This window comes from Poecilia reticulata, linkage group LG18 (assembly GCF_000633615.1).
Source record: "Poecilia reticulata strain Guanapo linkage group LG18, Guppy_female_1.0+MT, whole genome shotgun sequence".
NCBI lineage: Eukaryota > Metazoa > Chordata > Actinopteri > Cyprinodontiformes > Poeciliidae > Poecilia > Poecilia reticulata.
The window spans coordinates 15653279-15674481 of NC_024348.1; the positions used below are offsets into that span (position 1 = coordinate 15653279).

Below are 21203 nucleotides of genomic sequence, written 5' to 3' on the forward strand. Positions count from 1 at the left end.
CCCCCGTTGTTGGCCCCTCACCACACACAGACGCACACACACATACACACATTTTCACTGTTCACCTTCCAGCTCTCATGCAGGTAGCAGTATCTGTCCTCCACCCAGCCCCCCCCCCCACACACACACACACACCCCTCCAAACACAAACACAAATCGACTGTGACAGGTGCGCTATCTCCCAGTCATTCCGCCATTTACAGCCCACAGGACTGAAGGAGGGGAAAGCCTGAAGTGGGAGAGAGGATGATTGGTAACAGGGAAATTAGGCACTTTGTCATCATCGCGCGTTGGGGATTTGACTTCAGGCTGTTTATGTCTTCCTCTTCTGCGGTGGTCAGATCTGCCGATACGCGGCCGGCCAACTCAATGCCATCGCAAAACTTTTCAGGAGATCTGACGAAGGCCTCCTGGCAGTAACAGCTGAAACGACACCTTCTTATAAGAACAACAACGCAGGCGGGCTTCGCAGTTACTAACCCCCTCTCAGCCACCCCCGCGACTACAGTGTGACGCTCAGATTAGCCGGGAGCCGTGTTATGAGCTGAAGCCTACCGCAAAGCATCCATCACTGAGGATCAAGCTCAGGCTTAAGCAAATGGATGACAAGGGATAGGAGGCAGGCGGCAGCTAATACCAGTTCACTGTATCGCATTGATTTTCCCTGCCGCGCAGCACCCCGTCGATAACAGGCTGCAACATGAAAGGAAAACGGCCCGGCCACTCTGTCTTAAAGATTTTATTTGGTGTTTGTGCTGCTGCAGATGAAAGGGAAAATCTGTGTGTATGTGTGTGTGTGTGTGCGGGAATTAGAGCTAATAAAGCGTGTTATTTAAGGGGAAATATGATGTGAAAGAAGCTACGATTTGCTGCAGAGCAACTTAATATAATTAAAAAAGCATTAATGTCTCGTTTCTGTAATTTCTGCTAAATATTTAGATTGGAGATGATTTCTCGGGCTGTTATTTATTAGCAGCCGGGTTCCCTCTGTGATCTAAATGCTCTTTAATTATGCAGCTTGTTTGATTGGCGCTCGTGACCTAAGCCGTGAAGACAAAAATCAAGTCGACTCGCCCTTTTATCTGTGGGATTTTTCCCTTCGCTTGCTCTCGCTATCTCGCTCTCTCATGCACATATGCATCTGTGTGAAGTGACTATTCCATTTAGAGAACTGTCAGAATATACCCTGTGAGCACATCAGGCTGTTCCTATCCTCTGTCAGCTCCAGTCGAGGCTGTGTGGGGGTATGTCAGAAATGTGCAGGGATAGATAAAACCTGTGGAGCCAAACAGCTTTGTTTCATTCATTCTCTCTCTCTCTCTCCCTCTTCTCTTCCCTCCCTTCTCCGTCTTCGTCCTCCGTCCTCCCCTTCCCTCGCCTTGCGCAGGCTGTGAATACCCTGCATCTGAGAAATCAGACCAGACTGACTCACAGGGCTCTGTGAGCCAGTGCCACTGAGGCTGCCAAAGCATGCTGGTGCCAAGCTGTCCCACCATGCACAGAGCCAGACCCACGCTGCTGCTGCTGCCGCCGCTGCTGCTGCTGATCCAGGGTCTGCTCCTCCACCTCGCCGACGCTCAAAGTAAGTGGACCATACGTTTTGACTTGTGGGATGGGGATGGGGCAGGGGGGGCCCCAAAGGAGTCATCCCGCTGAGTCGGAGAAAGGTTTGGATGTTCTGTTTTGAAATGTCCTCAAACACACAAAAATGACACAAAACACATACAACTTGTTTGTAAAACTTGAAACAAACACTCTGAAGCGGTATTACAGGGAAGAAACTTTGGGATCTTCTTAGAACTTCCAAAGAAACATTAAATTCATGTAAGGTTTGGTGATTTGCATTGAAAGCACTCATGCCCCTTCACACCATGGTCATGTGTCCCATAATGAGGAAAATAAAACAAGTTTTAAGACATTTTTGTACTTAAGTATACACACTTTTTCAGCTCAGGCACATTTGAGTCCACTGATCCTCATTTAAGTTCTCCTACAACTTGACCGGAGTCTACATTTTGTAAATACGGCTAATTGGCCATCATTTGTACTGGAACAGACTGGTCTACATAAGGTTTCACCAGTGAGCAACAGAGCAGAACCAAAACAATGAAGCCAGATCAGTTATCTCTGGAACTTTCAAAGAGCGCGGGATAGAAAGAAAACCTTCAGCAGCACTGGACATCCTAAAAACTGCTACGGTGTCCATTATTCTGAAATGTGGAACCACCAGAACTCTCACTGCTCTAACAGACTTTCTCTCTGGGTACAGTACCCAGAGAGAAGCCACTCAGAGAAGCCACTCCTCGCTACAAGACACGTCACATTATGCTTGAATAATTTAAAAACAAAATTAACCTGGAGAAACAAAATTCTCTGGTTGAATGAAGCTCAAAGTACCATATTTGGTGGAAAAGGCACTCTTAGTTACCTGCTTAACCCCATCCCTACAGTAAAACATGGTGGTGGCAGCACCATGATGTAGGAATGTTTTTCTGCTGCAGGGAATGGGTGACTAGTCTGTGTAGAGGGTGAGATGGCAACTGTCAAATACAAGAAAATCACAAATGAGTCATTTTGTTGAAGTCTTATAGCGTCCTTGAATTTGCAAAAAAAGAAAAAAATCTGCACCACAGAAACAATCAACAAGGACACACACATCCTCATTTGTTGTTGCTTTTAGTTGATTGAAAACATTTCTACTATTCCTCCATGAACAAACATCGACATAACTGCTGCATGTAATGGATCGACACATTTAAACAAATTCAGATGTGGCAAATTAATTTAATTAAAAATGTTTTTTCAAGGTTTAAAATGGTTTTTAATGCTGATGGTACTATACATTCAAAGTAAGCAAATTTAAACAATTCCTTAGCCGGGATCAGGCCGATTCTTATCGGCAGAATCGGGCATAAGAGTCAGCAACTGACTTATGTATTTATGAAGGAATTCACACCATTTTCTTTTTCTTCCTGGTTTTGTGCAGACAATTTAATTGGTAAGGAAGTGAAATGGGAAATGCAGATAAAAAAAACAAACAAAAAAAACAAATACACTAAAATTCAGAGTCATTATATGACTCTGAATTTTTGAGTATTCTTTTGGACTCAAAAACCTTTTAGACAAGCAAGACTTTTCAGAGACAGAGTTACACTCCAAGATAAAAAAAGGAAATCTGACAGGGAAGTTAGTTAAATAATTGACCAAAAAATTGGTATCATGAAAGATATGGGAGGAAAAAATACCACAGTTCACTGTTCAAAAACATTTTTACAACAAAGTAAACACATGACTTGTGGCAGTTTTCAAGTTAAAGGTACTTATTGAGCTGAACATTATACCTTTTAGGTATTCAACTCCATATAGAGCAACACTGCAAGCAACAGTGAAATTGTTACTTGAATGACTCAATTTGAAAAAAAAAAATCCATCAGGCAAAAATCTCCCCAATGCTTCATTTATGTCCTCTACAGTTACTGCATCCGTTTTACACACTCATGTTTTATAGGAACAGTAATTGCGGTTGTGCAACGTCCTTCTGTTTACATTACATGTGAAGACAGGGGGGTGGTGGGGGGTGAGAGGCACATTTTAGAAAAAGATCACAAATGTCAAAGGGTTGGGATCACAACAAATAAAACAAAAGCAAATGTACCCTGTACTGAATTAGCATCGTATCTCTGGAGCAAGAGGTTGATGCATTGTCCTGACTAATCAAGGACCAACTGGATTATACACAGAAACTTATAAAAATCAAGTAATCAAATGAAATATCCTGTAACCATCTTGAGTTAAGATCCATATTCTAGAAAGAGATGAGTTCTGCTGATGAATTCTTATAAAGAAATTCCAACTGTGTAGACTTTCATATCTCAAGCGCTGAATTCTTGATGTTAAAGGAGAAATAAACCCTTTGGGACATTTGGTGAAAATTCAAGTACTCGATTGATGCATTATTTGATAAAACATTGAGTAGCTGCAGCCCTAAGAGTGGGCAAGATAGTTAAGTGATGAGTTAAAAACCCATCATTTAAAAAGTGATGGGTGGCCCTCTTTTTGTTTCCACACGCTTGATTGTCCATGTTTTCTAACACGAGTAGACAGACATTATTACTCTGTGCACATAAAACACATAAAACTCTGATCTGTAGAGAACTTTCTGTGGCAGCGCCTTGAAAGGGCTTTAAACCACGAGGGTAAGACAAAACAGCTGAAACGGTTTACGACCAAGTTCTTTCACACCAGATGTATTTTCAACCGTTTCAACAGCTGAAATGGTTTTCAGCCCATTTCTATAACTAGCCCATCCCTATTATGAAATTGATATTTTAAGTACAGACATTTCAAAAAGCGGTTCATTTACAGGATGGTAAAGGGTATTATTGTAACGTTTTAAAAATCATTTTTTCATCCATCCATCCATTTTCTTACACCCTTGTCCCTCAGTGGGGTTGGGAGGGGTGCTGGTGCCCATCTCCAGCTAGCGTGCCGGGCGAGAGGCGGGGTACACCCTGGACAGGTCGCCAGTTTGTCGCAGGGCAACACAGAGACACACACACTCACACCTAGGGGCAATTTGGAGAGGCCAATCAACCTGACAGTCATGTTTTTGGACTGTGGGAGGAAACCGGAGTACCTGGAGAAAACCCACGCATGCACAGGGACAACATGCAAACTCCATGCAGAAAGACTGGGGCCGGGAATCGAACCCAGAACCTTCTTGCTGCAAGGCAACAGCTCTACCAACTGCGCCACTGTGCAGCCCTAAGGATTTTTTTTATATACAAATTTCATATCATCCTTGGTCTAGCTTACACTATATGGCTTGTAGTTCTCATTAAATGTCCTTTAAGCAACAACAATAACAACAAAAAAAAAACATCAATATTACCCACTGACCAAACTGCTCATCTCACTGAAGCTCAAAATATGTTTCTGTCCTTATTTTCTAATACCCCCATTTATTTTTTCTCCGTCTTTTTTGTTCGGCCGGTGCCAAGAATATCACAATGAGAAATCTTCTGAATTGAGTTACTCGACATCAGACATCTGCTCAGTGACGTGTGACAACAGTTTTCAAACCTCATTGAGCTTTGGTCCTACACCAAAGATTCCCTCCCCACCACCCCCTCATCCTCCTTCTCTTTCTTTTAACAGGAAGATCCATGAATCATTAGCTCCATAGTGAGATGAATAAAACTTTTATTGCTCCCTTTCGCACTGACTGAAATCCCCCCTCGGTTCAGCCGAATGTCTCCGACTGACTGAAGGGATCATTCACCCAAGGTCATATACAACGGAGCCACGCAAAGTGAAATTGATGGGCGAAATTTTAAACTTTGTGCTTGAGAAATGTTCCCTGCAATCTCTTCAAATGGCCTTTATTTTTCTTCCTCCTTTTCCTACCGCCACATATGTCTCTCAGCAGGAGAGGAAAAGCAGTGTTACAGCGTATTCCTCTTTTTATGTACTGCTCTCCAGATTTATAGGCATGGTTTCGTTTATGGGAACTTTGCAAACAGGGCATTATACATTTATATTGTCACAAGTATTCTCTAACCTATCCAGGTCATTGTATCAAGGTGTTCCAACCACTTTCTTGGACACAGGTGTATAAAATAGCAGATGTAGGCATGCAAAAGATTGTTGTTGGGAGCTCAATGAATTCCAATGTGGTACCAATTGTAAAATACCTCCAGTCATGGGATTTCTTAACAACATCTTTGAAGGAAATGTGAATGACAGCAACTTGGCTACAAAGTGGTAGGCTTGTAGAACCGTAGCATGGGGCTCAGCTTGGATAATCACCAACTTTCTGCAGATTCAGTAGGTACAGACCTTCGTGACCTTCATGTTCGCTGAGGAACATCGCCGAGAACTTTATGGAATGGGATTTTATGGCAGGGCAACTTTATCTAAGCCACACATGGGTATAAGACATGTCGCCACTGGACTCTAGAGTAGTTTCTGGAGTGATGAATAATCTCTCGGCTTCTCTGCCTGGGTTTGCCAGTTAATCAGGAGAATAACTTTTTTTCCAACACTTTGAGGACACCCTCTTTCTGTCGTGATATGTGTCTGAACACAACACAAGGTCCATAAAGACATGAATGAATAAGCTTGGTGTGGAGGAACTTGACTTTCCTCCTTTCCAAGCTGACAAAACACCTTTGAGATGACTTGGAGTGTGAGCTGTGAGCAAAATCTTCTTGCCCAACACCATCGTAGCTTCTGGAAAGCGTTCCCAAAAGAGTAAAAGCTGCCACAGCTGCTAAGGGCTGTCTGACATCATATTAAACTCTACGGATTAGGAATGTGAGGTAACTCATGCCTGTGCGTGAAGGCAAATAAGCAATAACCTTTGACAATATAATGTATGTTACAGAGGAAGTTATCCGAAATGTTCATGTTCCGAAGCATAGTTTAAACTAAAATAACAGCTGTCACCATTCAGACATTCCTCCACTGCATTTGAGCCCAACTGTAACAGAGAGCTGCACAACTGTAATAGGTGACACCCCCACAACCCCCGTTAGTCCCCCCCAAAAAAAGAAAACTCGTGGCTAGTTTCCTTCCTCTAGCTGTCTGATCGCCTGCAGCTGCCATTACCCTGACACTCTACTTTAAACAGCTGTGCTGGGCCATCGTTTCCAAGCCAAAACAAACGTCACATGAGGGGAGTCGTGGCAGCGGCTGTCTGTCTGTGACTGAAGGAGTGTCTGGGAGTTGGGCAAGGGGGGATGGGGGGGTTCATCGAGCTGAGGTGTGGAATACGTCTGGCAATACAAAAAAAACCCCGGGGTTTTTAGTCTTTGTTGCCATGCTGCCTGAACGCCCAGGTTTTTCAGCTTCCCTTCATTGTTTTTCTTCCTAATCGCTCTCTTGTCAGTTTTCTCATTTCTTTATTTTCTTCCCCCCCCTTTTCCGCTTCTTTGTTTTTCTCCTTCGTTTTTTCTGCTCGGCTGTTTTGGATGCTCTGCACCAGCCCCCGTTGAGCAGCTCACAGGAGCATTCATTTCCTCAGCTGTTCCGCCGCATAACCATATCCAGCCCAGACGAGTTCAGACTTTTTTTTCCCTTATGTACGAAGGACCTCGATTCACTAAAATTTAACGGTGAAGAGCCTGAAGAGAAAACGCCGCTCTGTGTCCGAACCAGGTCCGTTTGGGTGTGAGTAAACCTGGAGGCCGAGTCTGCCTGCTCAACAGATGGCACGACCATCAGCAATTCTCATCTTTCTGCTCTATTTAAAAAGAAAACGGCATATAAGACCTACTCAGTGAACATTTTAGTGATGAGTCCTACAATTTCTTGCAAAAGTATTCTTACTTGAACTTTTTTTCACTGTTGCAGACATAAGCTTCAATATATCTTATAAGAATTTTATCTGGCACACCAGAGGAAAAAGAAAAGTATCGTTTTCAAAAAGTGGTTTTCATCTTTATGAAATAAAGACCTAATTAAGACTTTTACATTTGTTTGTAAAATCAGTGACATATTTGGGAATCCGGTGAATTGATCATTTCAAGCCGAACATTTCTAGAAGGTTATTTTTGATTTGCTTTCCCTAATCATCTTTTTCTCTTTGGCCAGTTCTCTATTGCTCTCTACTCCCTTTATTTCCCCTTTGCAATCCTTCTCCTTCTACCCCTCAGTTGTGGCATTTTTAATTTGTGTGGCAAATTGGGCTTGGAGATGGTATGAAAGAGGGCCATAATTGTCTCTGGTGGGCTGAGAGGAGCAAGCACAAGAGAGGCAGCATATAATTTATACCTTTCACTGTGAGGCGATGCCAGAAGAAACCATCCGAGATGACAGTGGAGGTATTGAACAATAATAAAGGTGTCAAATTGCATTTTTAGGTAAATCCTGCCTCAGACACCAAACCGTCCATTTGAGGCCATCCTCCGCTGGAACGTGTCAAACGTGGGCCTAATAGCGTTTTAATTGATCACTCACTTTGCTGGTGGATGGCATGGTGAGTCACAGTGAGCCAGCGTGATTCCCTTTAACACGTCAAATGAGTATTGACAGACTCTCCCAGCCTCTCAACATGAAGATGTTAGCCCATCTCTGTCTCTCTCTCTCGCTTTCATGGGCGAACCAGAGCAGAACAAGCACTCCCAACATCAACACCCGCTTAATGTATTAGCAAGCGGTGCTTTAGAGCCAGCAATCAAAGGTGGGCCACATGGGATAAAATCAGCAGATCATCTATTGATGTTCTCTTGATGCGCCGCAGGGTGAAAAAGGAAGAACAGAGAAGTGTGACAGCAGAATTATTTGCATGTTAAAGCCACAATGAGGAATTAAGACAAATCTGTCTCTGTAGTATGTTAGTGCATCGTTCTTTCATAAATGCATACTCATACTTCTCTTTTTTGGGGGGGTTAGGGGGAATTGTAGATGTGACAAACCAATTAGTCATATACTCTGCATTGAAACTGCATTGGAAGATACAATGCAGTAGTTTCAATGCAGTCTTGGAGATATATTAAATCACTTGATTCTATCATAATTTTCTGTAAAACAGCAGGTTTGAGGTTTTTACTGCTGAGGCGTACACAGATGTGTGTTAGCGAAAAGTAATCAGACATACAGACATCAGCAATGACCTTGAGGGAGCAATTCAGTCAAAATCTAGACATTATTTTTTTTGACAGTAGTGCTAGATGAAGATGCATTCTCATACACTTCCTTGAAATAATCCAGGTGGGAACAAAAATCCGTCAAAGAATATAAACCTCTTTCGAAGAGCAACAGCTTTAAATTACTTGTGCTGAAGGTGTTTCTGCAAGTCATTAAATATTGGGATTTCCTCATATGTTTTCCCCAAATGTGAATGTTAAACCACATTTCACAAGCATTTGATACCTACTGAGAGCTTGTTTGTTGAGTGACACTGCAATAATGAATATTTAATGTTTTGTTCTTTTCTTTTGTTCTTTTTACATAAATGCGTAATCTCTGTTTGAGGGGAGAAAAAACAAAACAAAAACACCAAAACCAAAATCGAAATGCCATTTTCTGGCCAGTAGATGGCCAAAAGATCATATTAAAGATTATTCTGTCGTGATTGTATTTTTTTCACTTAATGTTGCTTGCTTTTTTGTGTCAAGAATTAACTTTTTTTTTTTTTACCACATGGCCCAGAAGTAAAGTGATCTAGGTTTGTGGTAAATCTCTGTAGACAGCCAAAAAACATAAAAATTTAATAAATTGCTCCATTGTTGTCATGTGCACTATATACGTGAACCAATAGCTGACTGATCATTTTGTCAACTGTTTTTTTTTTTTTTTTTTAATTTTCAAAATCTTCATATCAGGTATAGATCCTTAGACCACTTTTACTGTATCAACACGAGAAATTGTTCCCTCTGTGTGAGCAGTCATGTGAAAAGCAATGAACTTTCTCCAGTACTAACATGTATAAACTGCCAAAGTCCTAGTAATTGCCTCTGCACATACACTCGCTAAACAAATTCACCTTGTAGCATGTCCAAAGGCTAATGATACTCTATTCCCCAGATTACATCGGGTTATAATATGTGTGTTTTATGCATGCCCGGCCTAATATGAATTATTGTAAAATAGTCTCGTATTTGCATATAGGCTCCCGGGCTGTACTAAAATTAACATTTTTACAACAGCTCAAATTAAATCCCTATGCTTAATTTGCCTGCATGCTAATTTGAATTAAATCGAGTCTATTCCATTTGCTCTTCCACTCGTACCCACACAACACAATCATGTACAAACGCACAGTATGTACTCTGAAGAGTTGCATCCTGCGATTTCTTCCCCCCTCCCCCTCCTCCTGACACACACGCACGCTGCCTGGCACACATTCCACCGGAAACGCACAAAACACACCAAACCTTACGTGTTCGTGCTCTCATATTAAATGACATTAAAAGCGAGAGGGGAACAGGACTCGAGGTTGGATTCAACTTTTAAATCACCGCAATTCCTCAAGTCTGCCGCCCTCGTTCATCATCCTGCCGGACACTGCTCAAGTGGAAATCTCATTGTTGGCTCCACTCGTTCATTTCAAAACGTGTCCTGGTACAGTATATCTTTGAGAACGCGCATCGATATCCGCAAGGGGAGAGCATGCATCAAAAATACATGGTGGTGAAAACAACTTTGCCACTTGTGTAGTGGAGAGCACTAGGGCTAAATTACCGCCTGGTTAGTTGGGTGAAGGCTGACTCTGAGATAAAAACATGTTATCGAGGGTTCGCAAGATTCCACTTGCTTGCAGATTGAACTAAATGAGAAAGAACTCATTATCATTCCGTCTGCTGTAAATTCCTGCACCAACTGCTTGTCAACAACGTACCGTGCAATTACGTCTAAAGGTTGTATTAGCCCCATTATTAACTCAATGAATGCCGACTTCTCCGGCAACTGTGCCCAAGTGTATTATTTAAGGCCATTAGCCCGCACATGTGGACTGCGGTCATTTTCTTTCATGTTGGGACAAAAAAAAATTACACAAAACCCAAGCAATTTCCATCACACCCCCTGACTTTCCCACTCAAGAAAAACAGATAATCACATACGACAGAGGCATGTTGTTCAGGGCCCACATGAAGGCAATTAAATGTTCGCCCTCATTTTCAAAGTGCACTTAAGAAATAACTGGCTTGAAAACAGTGGAGTCATTTATCTGTGTTGTAGCATTCACCGTTCAGCGTGGGAATATTGACAAAGTAAAAGTGCTTGAATCGAATTTGCAAATCCATTTCGGCGGTCGTCAACAAACCTCAAAAATGCCCTTTTCAAAAGCCACGATCCACAAGATGTTCAAGAAACACAAGAAGTAACTAACCTCACGAAGTTTGAGGGGAACCCCTCCGCCCCCTCAAAATATAAATCCAGTCAAATATATTTTGCTCCAAGATAGTGAGCCAAGAGTTGCTAATTAAATGCACTTAAACAAATCAGCAAGGACATTTGATTGTTTTAAGCAACAGTTTAAGCCAACTAATGACAGACTGGCCAGACAGTAGTAGAGCAACAATGTAATTACTCATCAATCTAAAATTGGTCATAAAAACATTTTCAGTCATGAAATTACATATGAAGCCTTCTATCTATTTACAATATCTTTGTTATCCAAACCAATTTCACACGATGCAAATACGGTATGTAATTCACATGCGGTGGAGGAGACTAGCACTTTTTTCTCACTGAGAGACTTTGATGTCCTTTTTCCAAGTCTGAATGAAACAATTATTTGAAATTGGAACTTCATATCTATTGTGTCCATCTGTTTCTGAAATTAGCTTACTTTGATGATATTTTGTTGGCTTGAAACATAGACAACACAAAAAGCAACTACAGAATAAATCTATAAGGGGGAGAATCCTTTGTCTTTTTACATCGCTGTGTAAACCTGGGGAGAGGCTGTTAGAGAGCTGGGAATAAAGAAACAATCTCAATTAAATAAAATACTGCCATAAAAGAGAAATGGTCATTTTTAAACAACAAGGTCGCAGAAAAGGTCATGCAGAAGACAATATGACGACTTGTAGTTTATTGGGTGTCCCAACCCTATTGTCATTCAACGAATTTCCTCTCCATATGAAACAATGTATTTCAGTCAACCTGGTCCCTCCTTATCAGTCCTCGGAGCACTTAACATGCCATAAAAACAATGGCGGACCACAACAAAGGAGTGCACCTCGCTCTCGGTTACTATACTTACACAAGCCTCTCCCGCCTCACACGGGCTCTCAAACAAAGCCGAGCTTGTCACATGTCTTTAGAGCCGGTGAGTTGAGCACAATGCCAGCTGTTTTGCATCTGCTGGGCTTATATTTGGCACAGCACCGGTGCTGCTGGCACGCGCACTAAATCCGAACACCCTTCACACGCCGTGCCAGTGAACCGTAGCAAAATGCAGGTGCTTTGTGACATTGCCGCAGTGACAGTGCAATTAATAGATTGATGTTGTAGCTGCTGCAATGGGATTACTTGGCCAGTCAGGTCTGAAATACATGAGCATTCGGTGTGCAGTTGATGTTTCATGGCAGCGTGAACAATGAAGAGCGTGAGATCATTTCGTCTGCACAAGCTCTACCTCTCCAGCAAAGTGGGTGGAAAGAAGCAGACGAAAATAGAATAGGCTTTGTGTTGTTGTTTCTTGTTAGTTTTGTTGTTGTTGTTGTTTTTTTAAATATATATTCATTTGAAAACATCACCATAGAAAAACACTGCACTGGAAACAAGGGATGCACCAAATGCGCAGCAGGTGAGGGTAACCAAATGATTTTCCTCTTCCACTTTCATTGCAGATCAGCTCAGTTGCACACTGCAACAGCACATCTTTGGTTTGGAAGTGAGAAATAATTCATTTTGCAAAAACTGAGGTCAGAGGTGTGAGAGGTTCTTGTTAGGAAACAGATTTTTTTTTTTTATCCAGGATGGACTATTGCTCATTTTTCTTCTCAGGAACATATTTACGTACTGCGGTTTTCCTTTAAAGGGCCAGCGTCCTCTTTACTTGGGGACTTTACACCAGATCAGTTTTGTACTTGGGAAGAAATGCATACATCTCCAGTACTTGTAGATTTGTAGTACAGGCCTTTATTAAAGCTTGTTAAATACTCATATGTAAAAAAAGAAAATAATAATAATTTAACTCTATTTTAAATTCTTAGTCCTCAAATATAACCAATACTTTTATTACAAAAATGTATTCCTCTGATATAGTGGTAAAAGTAATGTTGAGGTTACAGTGAAGGATCTGTGGTGCTGTGGGCCTGCTTCTCTTTTAAAGGACCTGGGAAACCTTGAGAGAGTAAAACTCTTCAACAGCATCAGGATGTTTTGAATCACAGATTTTGCTGCAGCAATAAAAAGCCGATTTTACTCAGAGGCTTTTTCCACATTCTTCCCAGGGGGGCTAATAAACGTCGCCAATAGCGAGTGTCATGGTTAGGAAAATAAACGCCATTGAGTTGGATTCTTTTATGATTCATGTCATTAAAATTTCTCCGGTTTAAAGCCAACGCGTCCATGTGTGTGGCCGCGCACATGAGCCCGTATACGGGTAACACCTGGCCCTGGGCCAGAGCTTTGGTCTCACTCCAGGGGTGCTGCGAGGGCACTGTGTTTCACTGATCTCGGCTCAGCACATTTGTGCGCCCGTGAGGCATGTTGGGATTCTGCAGTGGGGTTAATGGTCTAAACCATTCATCTCCATGAAAGAGCCGCAGGCCTGTCTCTCAGTCCTCAGCCAGAAAGGCTCCCATCCCCACCTCCTTACCTAAAAGTTCTCACCAAAGGCTCGACTCGGATTGGGAATCTTTACGCCGCGAGCTCCTCCTGTCACAGCTGATTTGCATTCTGCCAAGTGATGGAGTGTGAGCGCTCAAAGTCCGTCTTTGGAGAGTAATTTCTCTCACCTACTACCACCGGCTCTCGCACACACTGCATCTGTCACTCTGCCGTCACTCCACCCTCTTTTCTTGTTTGCACGCATGCTCGCTCATTAACCCGCGCACTTATCCTCGCACACCCAGCCGGCTCATGCCTCCCTCCCTCTTTTGGCTTCTCCCTTCACTACCAGATGACTCACGCCATTTGGGGAGCTGAGATTTATAGTGACGCACCACTTTAGTGTGGTTTATTAGTTATGGCAAATGAGAATGAAAGCCTGCGCTGAGAGGTGAAAGTGCTCTCACGCCGCAGCCAGACCCATAAGGCGTTTTAAATTAAAAACTAAGCCAAGTCCCTGTTTTTATTGGCACCGCGTTTCAAAATGTCCATCCTGTCGCATCATGGAAACATGGAAAATGCATTCCCGCCTGCGCACTTTTACCGAAATGTGCCTGGACGTTTACGAGGTGTTTAGACAGCATCCATCATGGCACCCAGGATTCAAGTGTTTCTGTTCGGTTTTAAAACTCCCCTGGCTCTATCTGTCCTGCCATTTGTTATTCTCCCATTGACAAATTAATGACCAATTTGTCTTTATTGCTTGAGTTATGATCAAATTTATGTAAGGTTAAGTGAAGGTACTTAATGTAAAAGGAAAAGGAACTCTTTCCTTTTAAAAGCAACCCGTCATATTTCTTGACAAAGCCGAACCCCCATAAGGTGAAACTCTTTCAGCTCCGACACATTTACCTCACCAACTGTTTTTTTTTTTTTTTTTGGTCTCGTTCAGTTTGCAACTTGGTACAGGAGATTTGTGCCTACATGGATTTCTTTAAGTCTGCACTCTAAATAAGATTTGCCCACTCATGTGCTTTTGCCTCTGAGAGAAAGAAAAAAAAACCCATTTGAGATCAGAGACTGTTGTAGAGGTTTCTCTTTAAATCTTTCAATTGAACTGCCTCCTGTGTTCAGTTTGCAACTCATTGCACAAATATGTGTACATTTTAACATGTGGACATTCTTGGATTAAAATCATCCCACTGTAGATTTGGCTTCATCTTTGGAGTTGCTGTCTTGCTGGAATGTGAAACCCTGCTCCAGTCTCTGGTGTTTTGAAGCCAGTGGCGCGTTTTCTTCCAGGATTACCTTATGATGCTGAAACGATGACATTCTGCAATGGTGATTATATGTTTAGGGTCGGGTTTTCAATTTTGTTCCACAGGTAACATTTTGGATTTAGACCAAAATGTGCAGTTTTGTTGTCATCTGACCAGAACCCCTTCTTCCACATATTTTCAATGTTCCTACTTGGCTTGTGGCTGGCTGTAAACATGATTTTCTTTCAACAATGACATTCTTCTATTCTTTAATAAAGGGCACATTTCTGGAGCGTGTGGCTATTAGCTGGTTTGGTAATAGCTGCTTCCTTGATTAATGCTCTCCTTTCCCAGCTGGTCAGTTTATGTAGATCCCTATGTTTTGGTGAATCTGTGTAAATTTTTTTTTTTCCATTTCTCCTGTAAAATACATTGACGGTCAAATTCATATACAGCATATCTGACTCCACACATTCAAATAAGATTTAAGTCAAAATGTAATTGTCAGAGTAGGAAAGTTTAACTCCAGCACCTATAAAATCATTATTATTAGTATAATTGCCATGTTGTGAGTTCACCTTTAAAAAGAAATAGTCCTAAGTTCAGCTGTCACTCAAAATAAATTAGTTCATGTCACATTGATTTTTTAGAAAGTTATAAATGTCATTCTTGATTCAACATATTGAACTTCACTGATTCATAGATCACCTGAAATATTATTGTAGTTCTTCTAAATGCGATATAGGCACAAATATTTGCATTAAATAAAATATGGTTTATGGCAACTTTCGTTTGAACCAGATCAGCATTAAATCATCGTCACACCACCATGTTTACAAAATGTCAGCAATGTTAATCTGAGTAAATATGTGCATCATCCACAGACATGGTGAGCTACAAACTAACCCATGAGATGCCCAGTGTGGTATATGTGAGAAAACTCTTTTAATCTTAATTATTTGAGATTTTAAGTTCAGGAAAAAAAAGAAGCTAATTTAACACCTGCTTTCCAACACTTTTATGCACAGAATGCACAAACAGAAATTAACTTGGAAGAAAGAAGCCAGAATGAATTTAAATGGAAAAATGAAAAACTGAGAGAACGGAGATTAAAGCCAAACTGTTGAACAAACATGTAAATTCCAGCAAAAATAATTTGTCGGAAAAAAAATCACAAGATGGAGAGATAATGGATTCCCAACATGTAACGGAGAAACTTTACATGGAGATTAAATAAATGAACAGCACGATTAACTTTCAAAGGAGTTGAGTTCACAGTTATAAAAGGAAGATAAGACTAATATGGTTTACAGGGATTTTTTTGTGTTTATTATTAAGATGAAAGTTTTTTTTTTTTTTTTAAATAATGAAGCCTTCAACTTTAATCCTTCTGACATGATTAGCTTTCTGGCACATTACAAAATAACTTAAGTTTTGTTTTTCAGTGGAATAAAAAAAAAAAAAATGTTGAAAGGAAAGTTTAAGGTAAGCAGAGCAAAACTCTTGACTTGCTTAGCACGAGTCAACTCTATTCCAGATTATATTTATGAACAAAAAGTACCTGTCCGGCTTCAGGAAGAACATCTTGTCTCGCAAGTGAATGGAAATTAAAGATAAATATTGTATGGAACTGATTTGCTGCCAGAAAATTGTGAAAAACAACCAGATCCCATATACCTTTTGTTGTGATCATTTGGTTGCATACGGACTGCGGTGATTCCAGGAATGGAGACGGGAGTCACAATAACCGCAAACACACACATACAAAAAAAGGCAAAACGCAACCATAAGAGCGTATTCTTATCTCAGATGACTGCTGTCTCGTGGCAGACAGCCACTTTTGTTTCGCCATCCCTCATTGTAAGGCATCTTTGAAAGCCACCAGGACCTGTTACACAGCGTTCATTCTGTTTCATCACGCACACAAAAGCTTTGACTGGCATTATTTGAGATGGTTGGCTTCAGATGCAATGAGAGTAATTATTCGAGCCGAGCCGGGAACAAAGAGAACAGCAACAGAAAGTAAGTAATATTTTGGTCAGTGGCGCAATATTATAACAAATTACTAATAAAAGGGCTCTATGCCATCAGTGCACCCTTTCTACATGAGCCACTGCTGTTTTTAGCTTTGATATTATTTTTATTAGTCTTACTCCTACACACAACCCCATTAGATTGTTGATTTGTGGAATAACAACCGAATATTGCTTGCGAAGAAGTCCTCCACCTCTGGTTGTTTGTGAGGATAAACACAGACTAAATGCAAAATTAGGCTTCGAAAATGAATGAGCCTAAAGTGTTATCAAAGCAGTCTGGCGATGAAGTATCAGCAAGGCAGAAGAACACTGTCGCGGCTAAAATATTGGTGGTGAGAGAGAAATGGTGAAGGATCACTTTGTCTGTCCTACTGGGAGAAAAGAGTTGTTTTAGCAGCAGCAGCACCACTGACTGTGACACTGCTAGTTTTACTTTAATTGATTATCTCTTACCGGTGATGTTTTCCAATGAACAGGTCTATTAACGTTTGAATTTTGAATCTCAGATTCTGCAACAAGACGAACTTCTTTTAAGGCTTTTTACACACTTTTACGTGGTTGCCAAGAAATTTGTGTGGGTCTACAAATATGCCTCCTAAAAGGTTATATTAACTGAATGACGTGATAAACACCCTTTAGGTCCTTCTCTTGTTATTAACTAATCCTCTACAAGCCCAAAAGTTAGCTGTATCACGTAAAAGTTCCAGTCCTGAAATCCTTTCCTTCCATACAGTTTTACCTGGACAACTCTGTGGCCTCTTGCACTTGAAGTGGAAATAAAAATGAAGTTAAGTGGAGAATGTGACCTTAAGGTCCTCCAGAACCGAAGCACTTGCTTCCATCACTTTCAGACTTTGTGGAGCGTCTCATTCAGCCATTTTTATGTTTACCGCTGCCCTCTTCTGTCCCCGTGTGCACAGCTTTCCAGATGAAAGGTCTCTCTGCGCAGCCTTCGCTCCACGTCTGCGTGAGACCCTGGAAATATTGATTAGGCGATAATTAAATTGTCCACTTCAGCTTGATATGGATTAATAATTGCCCACTAATGCCCTCTTGACATTTTATTGCATCGACTTGAGACTGTTTGCCGGAGAGCTCTGATAATTATGATGTATAGTATTCCTCATCTTGTCCCTAATGAGACCAATCAAACTCAGCTTGGCTTTTGCATAAGAATTAAAAAATGAAAAAGGGGAAAGATGGATTTTCTCCCCGGACCTATAAGCGAGTGCTCTGGGGCTCTGAGCCAGGTGTACTTTCTCAGTTTTCAGGGACATTTTTTGCCTTTCAAGGCTCTTTTCTTAATTTATAATTATTGCTTTGTTTGGCTAAATTGCTGTATCCTGCAACACCAGATCATGTAAAGAGGATGTCTCTGGATAAACAAGAGCACCGCTAAGAGTACTATAAATACCGTGATGAGAGGGTGGCATGGGCATTGCGCCACATCACTGCTTCGACTTCCTCAACGCCATCTGTGAGTGTTCCTCCTCTGGCATTCTCACGATGGCCTTTTGTGCATTTTTCGATCCCCCTTTCTTTGTGGCCATTTGCTTGGTTTAATTAGGTTATTTACTTGAGCCTCACCTTTCGGTGTTTCATTATGCTGGGCATAGGAGATAGAACTCCGTACAGGGCAGGGGCAGATAAAAAGTTGGGACAAAAAAAAAAGATGATAAATGTCGCGAGCGGGGACAGGAATACAATCTGGCCGCCATGATGCAGAGATGCTCTAATAGCTTCCCAGCAAGGAAAGGAAGAAGGCGCTGTTGAGATGGCAATGTGATAAATGGCGCTGGGATGGCTGTAAGGACTCGAGGCAAGACAAAGAAAAAGAAGCGAGTCATGGAGGGAGAGGAAACAAAAAAAACAAAGATGACCCAAAATGAAATCTAATTAATCTGGACTTGGTTCTTCCTCCTTTTGACAAATTCAGTGCAGAAAGAATCGGAGGATGGGAAATAGTTTTTTTTTTTTTTAGGGAGCCACCAACCCTTCCTGCGGTTCTATACTTTTTCCTTCTATCCACTTGAAAAAGGCAAAGGGACGTATGGATTCTGACAGCGTTCTTGCACCTGCAGGATGATTAATGGCACCAGACTCGCCTAACATGCGGCAGTGTAAAAATGCCGGCTCCAAAAAAAAAACCCCAAATGCTTCGGGGGAAACTTTGTCTTCCATAACATAAATATGGGTTTAGGACGTTCTATAGCAGATAAGTGATAATCATTTTGGAGCATTTGTTGTTGGCTAAAAATATTAATCCACCATGTTTTTTTTTTTTGTTTTTTTTTCTTCCTCTATACAGCAGCCTTAAGCAGGCTTTGTCATGAATGATCATTAATAAATAATCTTAGGAGACAAAGCCTGCTCAACATTATATATTGTGTGACTTCTCATCACAATACCAATCTGTGTAATATTGCAAAGGAGACTATATTTGATGGTGTTATTGTAGCTGCCGGCTTTCTCCTAATCCGGGATGTTCAGTGATGGACAGAATATGACTCTTTAATACGGTGAAGCAGGGAAACCTGTGATAAAAAGCCAACATCCCTCTGTAGAAAATGCTTACGACTTGAGTGTCTCCTCGTATCTTTAAAACCCCTCATTCATTCTGAAAATTGCTCATTTTGAGTCTTCAATCAGTTGCAACTTCCACACCAAAAAGTGTTGCGGCGTGTCACCTAACTTTTTACGTCCTCCTTCAAGAGACAAAAAAAGATCGTCTGTCAGCTGATCCCTCCCACCAGCTGATTTCTCTGAACCTATGGAGTGGGATCGTGGAAAGGCTTTGCAGTTTTAAAACTTCGACTTTTTAAATTGATATTTTTTGGAAACCGGCAACTGGTCCTCCTAAATCTAAACTTTATTAAATTACTCTGAATTTTATGCAGTTTCTTTGCAGTAAAACTAACCTCTGCTTATGGAAGGTGACGACAATGTGGAGAGCCCAAAAAGCTGAGCGGTGGAAAAAGAGGGACGGAGGGATGAACTGTGATAAAACTGTATTGGCGTCAATATCTCAGATGTAGGGCGAAGCGATGTCAGAACTTCTTAAAGTCGGTACTGAGGCCGACTACCTCTTCATCCATTTGATCCCACTCATGCTGAAAAATTAGCTCCTCTGTTGACTTTAGAGCTTAAGTGCTCTGGATTTGCTGGAATATTCATGATGTTAACGATCAAAGTGAATCAATGCGCAGCCTTTCGCTTTGTCGCTTTAAACCATGCAAGGGAAAGAATAAAACCATCGCTTGTTCAGGATCACACTGCCTCGTGGCATTTGCTTGGTCTCACTTACAGTTTAACAGCTCGTTGTTAAAAGGCAGCACTCACACCTTTGCTATTGGAATAATTCAGCTAAGTGTGATAAATGAGTTGCGGATCAATACGACTGAGATAAGAGGCAAACCTAAAAATAAACTCACAGTCTGTACAGTATTTCTATTCACACGCAGATGTCCTTACGCTTAATATGCACATAAAAACATCACAATCACTTCCCCAGTGGAAAAAAGCCCAGTGCTCCTGGCAAGCATCTGTTCTTACGACTGGTGCCTTTTATTGTTATTCTTATTCTTTAACTCTCTCATCTGAGGCTCTGTTTGGCGGTGGGTGAAACGGAGTTGGAAAAGGAGTGCAGCCAACTCTATCAGTCCAAAGACCACAGCTCCGGTCCGAAATGATCTTGCGTCCAGGCATGAGCCGGTTTGGGGTTTGAAGGTATACCACAGTTTAGAAAAAAAAAAAAGTCAAGGACATCAAACATAAAATTTGGTGTAAAATAACATTCCTTTGTGGAAGTCTTTTTTTAATTAGATACAGGTCCCAGAGGTCCCCCATCTATTCGCTGTTCGGTATTCACAGATTTTTCTGTGAAATGTAACTCTAGATTATTTTTGGAAAAATTCTCCTATTCATGTTTTTTTTTCAAGGAGCCTATTTAAAACTTTCAAGAGAAACTGCTGCTTGGGAAGCTAAAATACCCTGACTCAATGCTACTTTGCATGCTAGTGGCTGGATTGCAAAGCCGCTAATCCAGGAATGCTATTAATTTTCCTTGCTGCTGATTGGCTGTTTTCCTTATTTCCAAATGCAGAAATAAGAAAAAAACTGTAGATATTGGCTTTTGCAGTAGTGCTAAAACGGTTTCCATTGTGCCTTTATTTTTGCAGAATAAAATATACTATTTGTTTGAACAATTAAAATAAGTCGTTATACGCGATGGAGTGTTGAGCTTTACACGGAGCTGACTGACGGTTCACACAGTTAAGTTTCATCTCTAAACCCAAAGCTAACGGTTGGAAAACACTGACTTGAAATACAACCTAAGAAGCCAATTTCACTGTACAGTAGAGCTCTGTATTTACAAAAGCTAGAAACCACAGGTGCCCATAACCAGCTGAAATCTGCAAATACTTGGGAAGAAATCATCTAAAATGTTCCCTTTGATACACTAAACAAGTGTGCTGGGCATTTTGATGGTCCTATACGGTGATTGGAAATAACAAAATGGTGTTTTGATCACCTTTCCACTAACCAAAAAAATAAAATAAAAAAAAACACTTCAAATTTGCACTGAACCCCTGAAAGTTTTCTGTGGTGTCTGTTAGATTCAGATCTTTCAGTCCTTGAAGTTGTGAGGGTGGACAGATTGGACTTGGCTGTATTTCTTGAT

The 21203-nt window shown here is 41.1% G+C and overlaps 1 protein-coding gene across 38 annotated transcripts in view; it reads left to right on the top strand.

The window, feature by feature from the left end:
• The window catches only part of LOC103480676 (protein tyrosine phosphatase receptor type D), a 456187-nt gene that overhangs the window by 329915 nt on the left and 105069 nt on the right, over positions 1-21203 (top strand). For all 38 annotated transcript variants that reach the window (XM_008435747.2, XM_008435754.2, XM_008435753.2 and 35 more), the window contains one exon: positions 1388-1582. In XM_008435747.2, coding sequence (XP_008433969.1) covers positions 1471-1582 — 112 coding nt within the window. In that variant the 5' untranslated portion in view covers positions 1388-1470. The remainder of the gene's footprint in view (positions 1-1387; positions 1583-21203) is intronic.